Source organism: Gavia stellata, chromosome 4 (assembly GCF_030936135.1).
Source record: "Gavia stellata isolate bGavSte3 chromosome 4, bGavSte3.hap2, whole genome shotgun sequence".
NCBI classification, from domain to species: domain Eukaryota; kingdom Metazoa; phylum Chordata; class Aves; order Gaviiformes; family Gaviidae; genus Gavia; species Gavia stellata.
This window is the reverse complement of record NC_082597.1, coordinates 70,972,510-70,986,881: the sequence shown is the minus strand read 5'-3', so window position 1 is coordinate 70,986,881 and position 14,372 is coordinate 70,972,510. Positions and strand designations below refer to the sequence as shown.

The following is a 14,372-nucleotide window of genomic DNA, read 5'->3' as shown; positions in this document are numbered from 1 at the left end:
AGAAGATAATCCAGTTTAAAATTACTAACTCTTCTTTACCCACCTTCACAGTGGAGTTAATGTCTGTAAAAGCAGTTAGGCATGCTTCAAAATTTCAGTTTTAGGTACCTAGGGCTCAACAATTCTACGTGCATGCAAAAGCAAAGTAAAATCTCTTAAGGTATAATGGCATAGTGTCCAGTCTTCCTCACAGGTAAAGGAAGATGTTAGGCAGAAAGTTGTATTTTAAAGTCCTACATAAAGGATGAAGTTCTTAAGACGTTTTTTTGTTTCTTTGAGTAGATTACACATACTTCTCTTAGAATGATGCTGGGTTCCACAGCCATGAATCTGATTGTTTTTGTGAAGAGTACTGTCATGGATTTGTATTTAAGGGTACATTTTTGCTGTTGAAAGACCATAGTCCAGGGAGAGAGGAGACAGGAAAAGAGATCAGGTGGCAGAGTGCAGACCCAGAAATTGTCTTGTCAAAAACAAGGAAGGTTCTGCTTTGTATCGAAAAGTTCATCTGTGAAGCCTGAGTCACTGTTCCCAAAACCTGCCTGTGTTCAAGACCTTAGGGAAGAAAATATGAAGCAGAGTTGTTCTCCCAGCAAGTCATTAAGTGATTTCCACTTTCCTACTTCCACTTACAGTCAGATTCTGCCACTCTTGCTCCTCTTAAGTAATACTATTTTAGAATACCTTCACATATGGGAATGAGATAATCTTCACAGCAAGGTGAGGTGAAAATTACAGCTTTGCAAAAGAAATGTGGTCACAGGTACATGACACTGAAATGAGGAAGATGCTGAATCTGCTGACACAGTTACTTTTGAGTACTGAGAGATGAGAGAAGGAGTTTATAATTTTCAAAGAAGCATTTCTTACCCAATTTCACAAGCTGGGGCAGGGAAGTATTGCTGCCTCTTTCAGTACAAGCAGTCACTGAAAGGTTGTAAATGTCCCCTGGAGGCAAGCTCAACACTGCAGTCATCACATTGCGTGTTACCTACAATAATTATAGACACCAACTGTTAAATATGACCCAAACCAGATATCCTTCTTGTAAAATTAATCTGGTCACTTAATATACTACAAAGAAAGTTCTGTGCATCACAGCAGATGTCTTCTGCATGCTCTAGACTTGCTACCCGAACCAGTTCCCATGGAAAGCCGTAATGCTTGGCAGAATATCACAATGCAGAGAGAAGACAATCTTAGGTCATATTTTCTGTATGACCAGTGAAAATTTAAGGAAGAAAGAAAATCTCCATCATACCAATGAGAGTACTCTTGAAACTAGATTTTTTGATTTGTGCAAAATGCTAACCAAACCCTGGATTTGAGTCCACTGCAATGTTAGAGGAATTTAAATCAGATCAGATATCTCTAAGAATACACAAGACACATATAGGCAAACCTTTATATATCCTAAGAACCTGAAAATGAAATCCGGCTGGGCAAGTCTAACACCTACCTGGAGAACTGTTGACTTGACAATAGATCTCAGGGCCTGACTTCAGTCATCTGCAAGTTTGAAACCAGATATGATCCAAAACTTAGCTGAGCTTCAAAAGATTGTGAATAACTTCTTCCTATTATTTTAGGGGTGAGAAAGCTCCCTGTTTCTCCAGGGTCATGGAAAAGGATGCAGAACTCAGATACAGCAACAGACTGTTTTCAGGGCACTTTGTAGACTATCTACAAAGGTCACATTCAGGAATCTCATGCTGGTTTTCATAGTTAGTTAATTTTCAGGGTGAAGCTTTCAGTTCCAAGAGGGATAGACAGTTCCGAATAAAGACTAACAGGACTATGCACATTATTTACAAAATCACAGAATGATAGGGGTTGGAAGGGACCTCTGGAGATCATCTAGTCCAACCCCCCTGCCAGAGCAGCTTCACCTAGAGCAGATTGCACAGGAATGTGTCCAGGCAAGTTTTGAATATCTCCAGAGAAGGAGACTCCACAACCTCTCTGGGCAGCTTGTTCCAGTGCTCTACCACCCTCAAAGTAAAGAAGTTCCTCCTCATGTTTAGATGGAACTTCCTGTGACCAAGTTTGTGCCCATTACCTCTTGTCCTGTCACTGGGCACCACTGAAAAAAGACTGGCCCCATCCTCCTGGCACCCACCCCTTAAGTATTTAGAAGCATTAGTAAGAGATCCCCCCTCAGTCTTCTCTTCTCCAGACTAAAAAGACCCAAGTCCCTCAGCCTTTCCTCATAAGAAAGATGTTCCAGTCCCCTAATCATCTTTGTAGCCCTTTGCTGTACCCTCTCCAGCAGTTCCCTGTCCTTCTTGAACTGGGGAATCCCAGAACTGGACACAGCACTCCAGATGCGGCCTCACCAGGGCAGAGTAGAGGGAGGATAACCTCCCTTGACCCGCTAGCCACACTCTTTTTGATGCACCCCAGGATGCCATTGGCCTTCTTGGCCACAAGGGCACATTTTGGTCACTTGTCTGAAAACTGACAAACTTCTTCAGTTTCTTGGGAAGTATTCAAATAGCAGGAAGACAAAGTCATCATTAATTGTTTATTTTACCTATTTATTCTAATAATTCTACAAGAAAAACAACCATAATAACAATCTTAGTAAATCAGATAAAGAGAGTACCATATAGTATGATTTTTAAAGGAAACGATTTCTGAAAGTGACTAACAGAGCTTAGGAGAACAGGTACACCCTGCAGCCTGCAAGCATGCACCCATATTTACAAATATGAGCAGTACCGTAAAAGTTAGCTATAAACAGGTTGTTGCAGAAATTTCTTAAAGAATACTTGCTGAGTACTCTTGTTCTGAAAATAAAATAAAAAGAAATACTCCTAAAGATATCTTTGAAGTTTTATTTGTAGATACCCTGTATTTTTAATGTGTCATTTAATCTAATATTCAATATTAATTTTAATTTAACTTCATATTTAGTATTTACTGTATTTTATATTTATTCAATATAAGAATTTCTTATTAAAATATTTTTTACCAGAAGTGGTAGCACAAAAGTCAGATTTTTTCCTGGAATAATAATAATCTTACAGAGGACATGACTTTTGGAAGGAAGGGAGGGATATCACAGCACAGCTTTTAAAAATTCAACTGTTAGAATACTTTATTTGGGGGGAAAAAAAAAGTGGAGTTTCTTCCTTGTTTGAAACAAAGATCCAAATATCAGAAGTACCTGCTGTTCAGAAATGTCATGTTTTTGAACAGTTACACTAATCATGTAATTAGACTCATGCTGCAACATGCTCCAGATGGGTGCACTCTGGCAGCCACTAGGAATCCAATGAAAACTAGCGCGCTCCATATAAATCCAAATGAAAATCACTGATGAATTTGCGCTTACACTGAAAATCCACTTCCCATTCAGCATCTGCTGAGTCCTCAGCTGTGGAAGGGAAAACTTTCCTTTGAAAAAGACCAGACACTTCCACCCTGTCAATGATTAAAAAGTCAATAGTGATGTAGAAGACAGCCACAGGTTGTATGAAGCTACACTGCTGGCGGTATACATTCCTGCGTTGCAGTGCTGCACCTCTATTTCAAACACTTCTCACTCTGTGTCCAGGGGCTGCTCTTTTGCTTCAGGTTAAACATGCATCTCAGTACCCTGCAGCAGCATGACTTTAATCCATAGCTGGAAAACCCAGATTTCTTTTTCTAAGTGATTTTTAAATACACTCAAAAAGTTCAAGAAGATGTGCCAAGAACACACCTTAACATCTGGCAAGTTTTCTAAGAAGTGCACACAGCCTGGGTGAAATCCTCATCCCATCAGTTAGTGGAACTTGTATTAAAACAGAAAATTAAAAACATGATTAATTTATAAGGATGTCTGTTTGACAAAGTCAGAAAATGGGATGTGATAGTACCTGTCCTGAATGAACTAAAAAGCACTCAGCTAGTAGCATAGTCTGGTTATTATTAAATAGGAATTGAAAGGACCGTATCTGGCTGCTCAAAAATACTCTTTTTGTTTTGTTGTCTGCAGCTCAGAAGTTTAATAAGCTGTTTTTAAATTTTCACCGAAATTATCAACACTTGTGCTGGATCATCATAGAACCATTTTGTCCACTGGCTGTTTTGAGAGCTTCAGTCTTTGGAAGCGTGTGCTAACACTGTTAAATAACTTTAACTCATCAGGTTTCTACCTTAATCTTGATCTTAATCAACTTGCTTAAACTTTGTAATACGAAGTTATCAACTCAGCAAAAAAAATACAGAGAAATGAGTGACACCTTCCCCACTCATACTTACACTCTTCTTGATTTTTTTCTTTCCTTCTGCAATCACCATCCAGTGCAGCATCCTGGAATGAGAAAGGTCAGTACCATCTCCTCCATAGGTCCAGGTGACGTACAAGAGGTGGTTGTAATATTCTACGGAGGTAATCTCAGGTGCCACTGGTGCTGAAGGAATAAGGCAAATGTATTACAGACAGGGTCTAACACAGTTGATTACCAAGTCCAGTAATAAACTTCTGCCAAAGGATATTGTTGGGAAGAGAGTATCATAAAGATAGCAGAAACAGATGGTTTTATCTGGTAAAAGCATATGCACCTGAGTGCTAGCTGAAGAAAACGAAAAATGGCATTTAACCTGGGGGATATTCGGAACAAAAATATACTTTTGTTTGCCTCTTTCAGTTTAAAAGAAAAAAGCATGAAGCTACTAGCTGACATAAACCATTTTTTGAGTCAACATTTACAAATAGAATTCAAAGTCAAGTTAAAAGCCTCAGATATTGCTTTACTGTGTTATAGCACTAAAAAGAAATGACCACCAGTGAGAAATAAATAAGAATTGTCACACTGAATAATTTGAATAGCTTTTCCATAGGAAAAAATATCTTCTCTTCCCTAATATTGCATCTTCCTAGAAGGAAAACCCCCAAAGCAGTTTTCCAAAGAACATCTTTATGCATGAGAAGTTATGGCCACCTTTGTTCCCAGGGTGCAAGTCCCACCACCACAGAAAGCAGTTGTCAGCTGACAGCCATCTAAGCACCAAGTGTCGAGTCTACACGCATATGATAGCTGCACTATTAGGTATTTGGTGAAGCAGTTGTTGTCCCTCCTCTTTCTCCACACACGCAGCTCCGGCCCGGCGCAGTTCCCTGCACTGCACAACTCCGACTGCCCCGCCTCAGCCCCGTCATGCCATTCGATGGCTTGTCTTGCGCTGGAGCTGCCAGCAAGGCTTTGGCTCCCTGTGAAGCCCTAGAGGAAAGATAGCAACCTCCAGAGCAACTCTTCTCCTCCTAAAATAGGTATTTAGGATGAGTAAGAGAATTACCTGCTGGAGGTACCCCTCTAGTAATTGCAGAAGGACTATAGCTGATCAGCTCGCCTTGATTGCGTAATTTGTAGGTGCAGGTCCCCAGTTAGGATTTAAGTTATAACCGAGTGGAGACCCAAAAGTGAAAGTCAGCGATAGGCAAAGCTCATAGAGATATCAATGGGATAACCTGGATAAAACGGGGAAGTGTACGAATCTGTGTGCTTGGCAGATTCTTTAGGAGCGCGGTAGGGAAAACGATACGGACTGGTTGACCTTCCTCTGCACAAGCCCCGCTGAGTCCAGTGTGTTTGTGCAAAGGCAGCTGCTGCCCGGCGAGAAGACCCTTCCCACCACCAGAGCCCTGGATGCCAGCACAGCTGCCGTGCCAGCAGCCGGGATGAAACGCAGGATGGACTCGGAGCTCGGGTCTGTTTGAAGGGGCCACAAGATGTCACTGCTGCTTTCACGAAGGCGTCCGTGACTTTTGCATTGAGGCATTCGTTAGAGAACAGATTTACTGAAGTAATCTTTGAGGAAGTTAGCAAATATCATGCACAGACAATTCAGAGCCATTTAGAAACGTTTAGTAAGACTATTCTCTCAAATTAATCTTCAAAAATGTCCTTTTATGCTGTTGAGAGGAAGCAACCTTATTTAGTATAAAATCTTTAAAATAATGCTTCTTTTAATTTCTAGAGCTCCCAGTCTTTCCCTGCACAAGGATTGTGTATTCCTTACAATGTAAGGTCACGACTGGCATGAATCTTATACACTAATAATAATTTCCTCCTATACCTAAATATTGATGACATACTTTCCCTCTTAATGTCCACACAGGCATTGGCTTTAGGCATCTGGCGATGAATGTCCAAGATATATGAAATGAGACTAAGGGCCAGGACTTGCATGATCAGCTCCGCTAGCACCGTGTTCCTCTGGGAGCTAAGTAGCACAGAGAGGCTGTAGGAAATTACATCCCATTGCTGACCTGGCCCAAAGTGACGGCTGAAAGCATTCATGGGACCAACAGACAGCAGATGCGGTGGTACTCACCAACACCAAGAGTCTTTCTTTCTTCCTCTTTTTGCTTCTCCAAAGCTAAAAACATTCTTATTGTAAAAGAAAATGTTGGTGGTCTAAAGTGTTCTTGCTTATGATTGCTTTAAATCCAGCTGTTTACAGCAGGTGGCATTAAAAACTCATTAGTCACCACAGCAACACTGGCAGCACCACAATCTCTCCCTGCATTAAAACAACAGCGTGCAACTGTTGCTGCAGGAGCCTGAGAGAACAGATGTTGTTTCTGCTAAGTGTCTGGGATCCCCCAAATCTCCCCCATTCTCTTAGGGACATCTGTCCAGTTGTCATGGGAGAGAGATACATATCATCTGATCTCTTCTAATACCTTTTTCATTCCAGGTACTACAGTTCATTGAAGCCACAGCCTAGCTACAGACTCCACATGAGCAGTGGGATCCTGCGTTAGGGAAATGGTTCGTCTGCCTGAGCTTTCTGTAAGGTGTAGTCCCAAACTCCCAGATGATCCTTCTGCTTTGTTTTAAAAAAACAGGCTGAGGGTGATAAAGAGCTCTGCAGTCCCGTGGTAACTTGAAAGAGTGAAAAGCAGAACCTGCTGGGGACAAACATTTCAAACCTGCAGACGTGAAAAACTGGCATACCACTTTCTCGCAAGTCAGCCTGACAACAGTCCCTGGACAAAGCTGAAGAGATTTCAAGTAATAAGGCAATCAGATGACTGGAGTGTATTTAATGCTCACATTCAATGGTGACCATCTATTGATAAGCGCTTGTAATTTGATCAAATCAGATTTGTTTGTTAGGACTCTTCCCTTAAAATGCTGTGATCTGGCTCACTGCTATGCAACGTTTTCATCAATACTCTGAAAGTAAAAGCACTGCTGACGAACCATGCAAGCAACATGGCAACTGGCAGAGGAGTGGAGGATTTGGACAGGGCTGTGATTTGAATTATTGGCCCCTAAGCTGGGCCTGTTCAAACAAAATGAGTTTTGAAGTACCAGGTGCAAAGTTGAGTCTTTAGGCAAAAGGCATGTAGACGACACTTCCCAAATGACAAATTCTGGAAAGCAGCTACCCTAGGAAGGAGTTAGAAGCCACAGGATAGAAGCAAACCAACACCGACTTCCAGTGTGATGCCATAGCAAGTGCAGTCATCTAGATGCACAAACAGGAAAGCAATGAATAGGGAGGTGATTTTGCCTCTGTAAGAGTATTCAGCAGGCTGGTATTACACTTTCAGTTTTCACGTACTTTGGTAAAGGCGGTGAAAATTAGAGAGGCGGGGGGGGGGGGGGGGGGTGGGAAGTAACAAGAGAAATTGCCTTACTGTGAGAACACCTGAAGAGTTCCGTGGAAGCAATTTATCAACAGAAAAGAGTGAAACTAAGTTCTGTATAGAGAGGGGAAAAAAAGTTTTGTGTCTCTTTAATCAATAAGAAAAAAAGTGTAACAAGAATTATGGACTGGATATTAAAACTAGAAAAATTCAGATCGGAAACAAAGGGTACACCTTTGATAAGAACAATTAAGCATTGGTACAACTTTCCCGTTGGATATTTTCTGGATGTTTTCACTTAAGACCAGATGACCTTTTTGAAGAGAGGTTTTGCCAGTCATAAATGGATGACATTATCTAAGAGATTCATCCATTTCTGATTTTGTCTACATCTGCTAGTTAAGAAGTTGATCCATTTTTCATCTAATAGCAGTAACAGCCTCTACTTTCCCCATACAGAGATCCAGAGTGATCCTGATGACAGCTTGTATTTTACAACAACCTTAATCCCCCTGATTTTTGCTGCAGGTTTCTGGAGACACGATATTGAAGTGTGAGAGCCCCACTGGAACCTTTCCACTCTAAAACACTGAACCTGGTACCCAAATCAGTTGGAAAAGACATTTCTCCCTTCATACAGCAACCAACCAGCTGGAAAATTGCTTCCTTATAGTGCTACAGAAAAGTTGATTGATGCCAAAGGGCAACGTATATCCCTGGAGACCCTTCATGGGGCCCCAGTGGGTGCTCTGAGTTTCTAATACACTGGAGAAGCACCAGAATTTGTCAGCAGTGTAGTTTGGAATCAGATATCTCAGAATGGGAGAGTTTCTGCTGAATTCAGGGGAGCTAGGAATTAACCCACTGATAACTTTTCTGTTGCGGCTCGGTCAGGCACAGGCATTATATTAATTATCATTGCAAATGGATCTTACTCAGTTTCCTCCTCAGTTACATCCTCATAGCCTCTCGCCAAACAGAAAATCTGGGACTAGGCTAGTATCTGTTTTGGAGGGAGTGGTTGGGACCTTGTAGGCTGATTTTCCTCTTAATTTGATTTCTACAGCTAGAAAAGAAGAGCGAGTCATACTTTATGTCCTCTCACGGTGCATCTGAATTATTTACTGCTTTCAATCACCTTCTGCAAGGTGAACTAAACAGTGGTGCATAAAAGCAAAATGATTGAATAGGGAACTCTGACTTAACCAGCCTGGATGCTAGGAACACGTGGCAAGGTGCTAGCAGGAACTCTTGTATGCTGTTCCCTCTATGGCTAATCTATTTGACACATTGAAGATTCAAACCCAATGTATCTGACAAGAGATGACAGTGTGTTAAATGCAAGGCTGGTCTCAGCTGGAAGAGGGTGATCCATGTGGTTGTATCAATTTACTGCAGCTGAGAATCCGGATTACGAATGACTTGCCAGCACCACTGGTTTCCCAAGGCCAATCTACCCAGCGCGGGGGCAATGCCTTGATTACAGATGCTCCCTCCTCTCCTTACTGTGAGCAAGCAAAATCACCCAGCAGAAAAGGCAAAGCTGGAGGACACGAATAATGTGCTACTGAGCATACTACCTGCCTCGGTCTGCCTAAGAGTGCACAACTCTACTCCGTGATAGCTAAGGTGCAGTCATGGTCTGACCTGTGGATTACTGGAAGGGGGAAAGAGGAGGAAAAAGCATTTGGAAACACTGAAAATATCAGAAAAATGTTTCATAATATCAGCAAACCTAAGAATTCAGATTACTATTTACCCATTAACTTCTCAATGTGTAAAACATACAGTGCCATAAAAAGACAAGCGGGGTCACTGGCCCTCACTGGAGCCATGCATTCAGCTGATGGAGAGGACTGGAACAGAGTAATCAGACACTGTGCTTTGCAAGGGAAAATTATATGTATTAATTTAAAGCAGTCCTCAGAGCTTTCCTTAAAAAACCCACAACACAAAACTTAGCTGTTAAATACCCTAAATTACAAGTATCTGCAGGTGGAAGACAACACCCAAGTCGGACTTTCTCAGCACCTCTGCTCCCGGGAGAATTTCCACGGTCTTTTCAGATGGCTGCTTACCTGTTATGAAGCTGATGGTGGAGCTGTCACAGCAGCTCAGCTCTGGGTCCCCCCACGTCACCATGGTGACCCGGAAATTGTAATACCAAGCAGGCAGCAGGTTAGCTATTCTCTATAAAGTGACAAAAGACAAACAGCAGCTCAGGAGAAAATTCGCTAGTGTAAGGTGTGACTTATAAAATATGACAATATTTATAAATCTAGCACCCACACATGGGACCGTTTTACTGAGCTCCCACTCCTTGCTCCAACAGAAACCTCTGTACTTTGGGATTTCAATTTATTCAAAAATCTGTGCAGTGAGAGAGAATACAACTGTTATGGCTCTGCTGCTTATCCATGTGCACATGGTCCCAGGTCCCACCCGCCATGGGAACCTCTCACTGATTCCCAGGGTGGTGAGAACGGTTCCTGCAGAACAATATTCCGTCACAAAATTCTGATTTGATGAAAGCAGAATATTTGACTGGAAAATGTAGGTTTTCTATTTTGATTAAATGGGTTTTGAGGATAAATTAGGAACAATGTTTTTGACTCAGATATTGTCACTTCAAAAGACTTATTTTTTCCCAATTTTCAAAGTGTATTTCACTTTATGTTATCATTTATTATAAATGAAATATGACTGAAATGACTTATGAGACTTAAACTATATATATAAATACAAATGAGGCATAAATGAAGTATAAAATGCAATATACTTTATATTATAATATCATATGTAATACTTAAGTTAAAATTCAAATACTTCCATTGACAGCACAAAGCACCTCAAATATTTAATTTTATGTTTAAAATGAAAAGCCTCAGAATATTTTTGAAGTTCAAAACAAAAGCAAATTGGAAAGAATGAAAATTTTCAACAAATTAGAAATTGCTATTTTTACAGATCTCTGCTGTCTGCAGTGTCCTTTTTATTCCCAGATACTACAAGGTAATCCAAATATAGGGTTCGTGGACTATTGTCTTTATGCTTTTTAGAAAAACTTGTATCCAATTAACACCAAAACCTTGAAGATGCTTGGACTTCTTCTGACATGCCCCTGGTGTAATATTGAAAATGCCAACATTGCTTTGACAATTTTAAAATAAGGTGCAGAGCACAAAGTGAACAAAGCAAGTAAACAGAGTCAAAGGGCAAATTCAGTTCCAAAGGTTCTTCACCATGTAATAACCCTTCAAGAAATAATTTTTGATGTAAGCTGTTGGATAGCTTGATTTTTCATTCCCCTGCCTTCTCATTGGGCTTGACACTTTTGCTCCAGAATACACCACTCAGAGATGTCAGTAGGTCATAGGGAAATCTGTGGGACATGGCGGGATTCTGGAGCACTGCTAGAGAACCCAAACAAAGGTTCACCAATACCTACCTGTATGTTAAATGCCGTAACAGAAGAACAGGGAGACACTCTTTCTAATTCATGCTTACTGTTTAAAATTATTCTTTAAGAAATGCTCATTTTAGCTGTGATATAGCACTGTCGCATTTCAGAAAAAGGAATTCCAACTTGGCTTCCTTGAAGAGGATTTGCAACAGTAAGTGACAATATCATATCATTTTCTAATGAACCACATTAACTCTGGAAGATAGCATTACTTCTAAGATGACTCGAATCACTCAGGTATTAATCTAATTGTGCTGAGTCATGATTACAAGATATTAATTACTCATTTGGTAAGTTATTTTTGTTTTTAATTTCCCTGGAGATTTACGTGCTAGATTTACAGTCACATAACCAATTACAGTTAAGCTGCTGTAGCCAAAATGACTCCACAAATGGTATTATGCAAATCAATTCCAGTAAATCACTATGGCTCTCACAAACAGCAAAAGTTATTGCTATCCTTTTTGCATACTCATAACTTTCTACACAACTAATTTCAGCTAAAATTTCTTGCTGTCTTGTGCTATGGCGAAGTCTGAATAAAAACGGTTCACCTCTAGGAATACATGAAAAAGAAAAGGAAAATTTCACTTTATTTCTGTTGAATACCCAATCTTGCAAGACGAGTGTGTGTATATGTGTGTGTGTGTGTGTGTTCTTCCAGGGACCAGTCTCCACCTAGCTGAAATCCTGGCGTAAGCCTTTGTAGCTTCAGAAACATGAAGGTTATTTTCACAAGAGCATCTCTGCAGCTAAGCCTTCCAGATGGCAGGCACACTGCAAGACCAGCCCGCAAGCCCCAAATCCATATTATCAATATTAATTATGGAGATAAGGCTTTGGACTACTGCCCCAGAGGAGATGGTGGAATTTTTTAAAGCCTTGACTGACAAACTGACCCGCAAACTGAAGCTGCCTCTGGACTTGCTGAACATGCCCATTTGTCAACACAAAAGAGGCTCATCTCCTATCTCATCGCTCTGCTTAAAATTTAGCATGGTTCAGCTGGCATTCCCTTACTTTAGAACAGAAAATGCCTCTAGCACCCTGACCATTTTCTCTGCTTTGCCTGGAAATATGTGCCAGGCTTAAAGGCACATATACACATTCATGGAGGAAAGGCTGGGCAAAGAAATGTCACAAGGTGCCAGGGCCACACAGGTATGGGAAAGCAATAGTCAGTAATGGTCACTTTACCACAGAGGCAGTTAAGGAGATGGTTGCTGCTATTTCATAGTAGGTTGTCCATTCAGAGGTCATCGTTGATGGGTTGAAGTAAAACATTTCTACAACATATTTCCTGAACACCCCAAGGAAAGGTCTGTTCCAGCTCAAAACCACAGCAGTAGGTCCCAAAGGGTAGAGTGTCAGATCCTTTATTCCAGTGGGCACTATAAACCAGAAACTGTGGTTAGTAAAGTTTTTGTTATCAATTACAGGTTTTTTAAAACGATACCTTTCCTTAACCTAGTTCTACCATTTTTGGATTGTTCCTGACTTCAGTTCCCAACAGCTTCCCTGTCACAAGCAGTGGAATACCATTTTTTCAGCATTTGTTCTCCAGTTCGTTATGTCTATATTTTCAGAAATGACTACTTGGTGTTGGCTGCTTAGCTTGAGATAAAGTACAGGGCTTGATTTTTCACAAATGGAGGATTCCGTTCTACTTTGAAAATCTGGCTGTTTAGGAGATATTTCAAGTTGCTCAAAAACAAAAGCATCAAATGCCATAACACTTTGGAAGATAAAGGCTACGAGAAAGAACAGGTTTTATGTCTATCCCTCCTTCCCTGGGGAACCTAAAGGTGCTGTCATGTATTGCTATTCTTGCCTCACAGATGATGACATGGAGAAGGAGAAGGCAAATGACTTGAAAAATGTCACATAAGGGTCAACTTCTGCAACCCTTACTTGTCTGGAAAGCAATTATTCTTCATGACTTAACAGAGGCTACTTAAAGAAGTACTTTGCTAACATTTGCAAGGGTTGCAGAGCCCCAGCTACTGCATGCCGGGTCAGAGCCGAGACCAGGACCCAGATTACTTCAGCCCATGATAGCACATGATTGCCTTTGCCTTCATAAATCATTTACCACATCTTTTCTTTGCTTTCTCTGAAGTCTTAATACTCACCCAGTGAAAGGGAGTCTTAGGGTAAACATGGGGAGAATTGAATAATTTTTAAAGTTTATTTTCTCTTATTTCAGTTTCATTCATCAATAACCATCACTGACAATTTCACAGAAGTTTGTTTTGCAGTTCTACTACTTTAATATCAAATTCAATATCCTGTAACAAAATGAAAACTCATACAACTGGTTCTGAGGCCACACAAAAGTGAAGAAAATCAGGGAGCTTCTTTAATTTGGGAATATATGATGTTACTTTCTCAAGTGAAAATAGAAATTTGCAGATTTCTGAAGTAACTAGTGAGGAAAAAAATCAAAAGCATTTGTAAAATTTTCCAATGGTAGAGATTTTCATAACAAAGTATATATATTTTTAACTTACCATTTTTTCCTTTACTAAATATACCATACTCTCTTTTCAAATTTTTATTCAGACCCAGCTTATGAAAACATATAAGAAGACTGCCTAGAATGAAAAGAGTCTCACCATATTGACAAGTCCACATATTGCTTTTAATTACAGGATACAACTCTTAACAGGTTAGCTTTGGTTTTTGCTGTTTCACTTTCTTCTCTACATCACAGAGAGGAAGCAGAATGAAAAATACTGAAGATCTCTAACTTTCAGCTACCTGCTCTCACACAAGACAGACTATTTGTCAAAAGGAGAAGCTGGGTGACTCAGGTTAAATATCTCTCTGCAAATGTAATTCTATACACTGAATCTCTTTCTCTTTGCCCTTTCTCTATTTAATATATTTTTCTAAAGTGATAATTTTAACAAAATTAATTACACTGAAACTGAAAGATACTGAATTCTGTCCTAAGTGACTCTTTATTTAGGAGCTTGGTGGAATCCTGAATTACATGCATGAGGGAGCACCTCTGCCTGTCGGCCATAAAACCACATTCTTGAAAATGTTAATCTCATTCTCAGAGGGTTCTTTTTATCTTCAGATCTGTGCTGGTTTGGGCTGGGATAGAGTTAATTTTCTTCATAGTCGCTAGTATGGGGCTAAGTTTTGTATTTCTGCTGAAAACAGTGTTGATAACACAGGGATGTTTTAGTTACTGCTGAGCAGGGCTTGCACAGAGTCAAGGTCTCTTCTGCTCCTCACACCGCCCCGCCAGTGAGTATGTTGGGGGTGCACAAGAAGTTGGGAGGGGACACAGCCGGGACAGCTGACTCCAGC

At 40.4% G+C, this 14,372-nt stretch overlaps 1 protein-coding gene across 1 annotated transcript in view; it reads right to left on the bottom strand.

Annotated features, from left to right (window-relative positions):
* The window catches only part of PTPRO (protein tyrosine phosphatase receptor type O), a 151,426-nt gene that overhangs the window by 29,922 nt on the left and 107,132 nt on the right, over positions 1-14,372 (bottom strand). The window contains exons 9-12 of the mRNA XM_059816950.1: positions 12,249-12,442; positions 9,667-9,778; positions 4,249-4,400; positions 871-991 (exon numbers count right to left, since the gene is read on the bottom strand). Of these exons, the coding sequence (XP_059672933.1) occupies positions 871-991; positions 4,249-4,400; positions 9,667-9,778; positions 12,249-12,442 (579 nt within the window). The remainder of the gene's footprint in view (positions 1-870; positions 992-4,248; positions 4,401-9,666; positions 9,779-12,248; positions 12,443-14,372) is intronic.